This window comes from Phytophthora parasitica, assembly GCF_000247585.1.
Source record: "Phytophthora parasitica INRA-310 unplaced genomic scaffold supercont2.13, whole genome shotgun sequence".
NCBI classification, from domain to species: domain Eukaryota; phylum Oomycota; class Peronosporomycetes; order Peronosporales; family Peronosporaceae; genus Phytophthora; species Phytophthora nicotianae.
The window spans coordinates 947997-949327 of NW_008648999.1; the positions used below are offsets into that span (position 1 = coordinate 947997).

Consider the following 1331-nt stretch of genomic DNA (forward strand, 5'->3'; position numbering starts at 1 on the left):
CTCAACATGGGAATGCGCATGCCTGCATGGTACGACATCAAGTCGCTGGCTCGCGTGAATGGCGACAACGCTGACGGCATCGACGCCTCTCGTGACCGCATCATGGAGATCATCGAGAAGGAGGTGGCAGCGGGGATTCCCTTGTCACGTATCGTGCTGGGAGGGTTCAGTCAGGGCGCGGCGCTGTCACTTTTCTCGGGTTATCAAACCAAGACGGTGTTGGGTGGAATTATCGCAATGTCCGGGTACTTGCCCCGCTACGCTGTAAGTTGTGAATTGTTTGAGATATAGGGAGTAGGTTATTGACGTGGATGTATTGTGGTTTGAAAAGTCGTTCCAATTCGCTCCAGAGACTGCGGATGTGCCGCTGCTCATGTGTCACGGCGAACAAGACCCAGTGGTGCGCTTCGATTACGGCAAGATGTCCAAGGAGAAGCTGGAGACGGCTGGTGTGAAGAACATCGAATTCCACTCGTACCCGGACATGGAGCACGGCGCTTGCATGGAGGAGCTGGATGACGTAACCAAGTGGCTCCAGCGCGTCATCCCCGATACACAGAAGTAGAGAGATCGAGATCGAAGCTTGCAATGCCTGTCGAGCTCCTTGTGGAGACTGTGAACCAAAATGCACCAAATGTTGCAATCATTTGCATCATCAAAGCCCGAGATGCCACTCTTGATAACGCCTCACTTGTCTCGAAAGATTGCATCAACTCCAGCCTTTTACGCATACGTTTTGTGTCATTTCGACAATTTGCCATGAACCTGAGCGTACTTCTCCATTTGCTTCTCCTCGCGCTTGTGTCCAGCAGCTGCAGCTCCACAATGGTCGTCGACAAGCAGAACACAGTAGTGTACAACAGCGAGAAGCCCAGTGCCGTGGTCTTCTTCCTCCACGGACTCGGAGACACGGCGCACGGCTGGGCTGACATGTTTCGTGGAGTAGCCGAGGACATGCCGCACGTTAAGTTTGTGCTTCCCACTGGTTGGTTGCTCGTAGCTCCGATTTGGAGTGCTTGGCCACATCGATAACATTGATAACCTTTTTGCCAGCCAAGCCTCGTCCGGTGACCATCGCCAACGGCCGGGAGATCCCTGCCTGGGTATAGCAATCAACCATGTTTCTCGACTACGTTGATGTGATCTTCTGCCACCACCCTGAACCGTGTACTCCTATCGAAGAGACTGTGCGTGCCATGAACTACATCATCGAACAAGACTGGGCTTTCTATTGGGGCACGAGCAACTGGCCAGCGAGCTCCATCCTCGAAGCGTGTGAGATCGCTGACCGATTGGGGGCTTGGTAGGGAGGGGTGGCTGCTTGTGGCTGA

The 1331-nt window shown here is 53.8% G+C and overlaps 3 protein-coding genes across 3 annotated transcripts; all 3 read left to right on the forward strand.

Moving 5' to 3' along the window:
- Nucleotides 1–6: 6 nt before the first annotated feature.
- PPTG_07934 (hypothetical protein) lies at nucleotides 7–565 on the forward strand (the record flags this gene model as incomplete). Its single annotated transcript, XM_008902309.1, has 2 exons — nucleotides 7–264; nucleotides 332–565. 2 exons carry the CDS (start codon nucleotides 7–9, stop codon nucleotides 563–565), a joined length of 492 nt encoding a protein of 163 aa, XP_008900557.1.
- A 260-nt stretch (nucleotides 566–825) lies between these two features.
- On the forward strand, nucleotides 826–1109 carry PPTG_07935 (hypothetical protein; the record flags this gene model as incomplete). The annotated part of the gene is made up of 2 exons (XM_008902310.1): nucleotides 826–985; nucleotides 1054–1109. 2 exons carry the CDS (start codon nucleotides 826–828, stop codon nucleotides 1107–1109), a joined length of 216 nt encoding a protein of 71 aa, XP_008900558.1.
- Nucleotides 1110–1118: 9 nt separating this feature from the next.
- PPTG_07936 (hypothetical protein) lies at nucleotides 1119–1307 on the forward strand (the record flags this gene model as incomplete). Its single annotated transcript, XM_008902311.1, has 1 exon — nucleotides 1119–1307. The coding sequence occupies one exon, from the start codon at nucleotides 1119–1121 to the stop codon at nucleotides 1305–1307; it is 189 nt and encodes a 62-aa protein (XP_008900559.1).
- Nucleotides 1308–1331: the final 24 nt, after the last annotated feature.